This window comes from Charadrius vociferus, unplaced genomic scaffold (assembly GCF_000708025.1).
Source record: "Charadrius vociferus isolate BGI_N301 unplaced genomic scaffold, ASM70802v2 scaffold2816, whole genome shotgun sequence".
Lineage (NCBI taxonomy): Eukaryota > Metazoa > Chordata > Aves > Charadriiformes > Charadriidae > Charadrius > Charadrius vociferus.
In genome coordinates, this window is record NW_009648756.1 from 7694 (window position 1) to 8402 (window position 709).

Sequence of the window (709 nt, forward strand, 5' to 3'; positions counted from 1 at the left end):
GTGCGTGGCACCAGCGCCCTCGTGGAATACCTGGACACCGATAGCGTCTACGTGCTCCGGGTGAAGGGCTGCAACAAGGCGGGTTTCGGGGAGTACAGCGAGGACATCTACCTGCACACGCCGCCTGCCCCAGGTGAGGGCTGCCTGGGGCTCGCAGCACCCACCCGGGCCACCCTGCCGGCCGCTCGCGCCGTCCTTCTCACCCATCCTCCTCTCCTCCTTCCTGCAGTCCTCAACTTCTTCCTGGATAACCGCTGGGGCTTCAACCGGGCCCGGCTGGCCATCAGCAAGGACCAGCGAGCCGTACGCAGCGTCCCCGGCATCCCCATGCTCTTCGCCGCCGAGCGCCTGATGACCAGTTGCCACCTCTCCATCGACCTGGTCATCGGCGACGTGGCCATCACGCAGGGCAAGAGCTACTGGGCTTGCTGCGTGGACCCCAGCTCCTACCTGGTCAAGGTGGGCGTAGGGCTGGAGAGCAAACTGCAGGAGTGGTTCCAGGTGCCGCAGGACGTGGTGAGCCCCAGGTGAGCAGTGTCTCCGTGGGTTCACGGGGGTCCTCTGCCCTCTTACTGCTTCCCCGCCGGGCACCGGCTCTGGGGCGCGGAGGGGAACCCCAGCCTGTCCCTCGCGTGTCCGTGCCGGGACTCACCAGTCCCCTCCACCGCAGGTACGACCCCGACAGAGGCCACGACAGCGGAGCGGAGGG

At 67.7% G+C, this 709-nt stretch overlaps 1 protein-coding gene across 1 annotated transcript in view; it reads left to right on the top strand.

Moving 5' to 3' along the window:
• The window catches only part of TRIM46 (tripartite motif containing 46), an 8212-nt gene that overhangs the window by 7171 nt on the left and 332 nt on the right, over positions 1–709 (top strand). Inside the window, exons 7-9 of the mRNA XM_009886729.1 lie at positions 6–133; positions 230–527; positions 671–701. Of these exons, the coding sequence (XP_009885031.1) occupies positions 6–133; positions 230–527; positions 671–701 (457 nt within the window). The remainder of the gene's footprint in view (positions 1–5; positions 134–229; positions 528–670; positions 702–709) is intronic.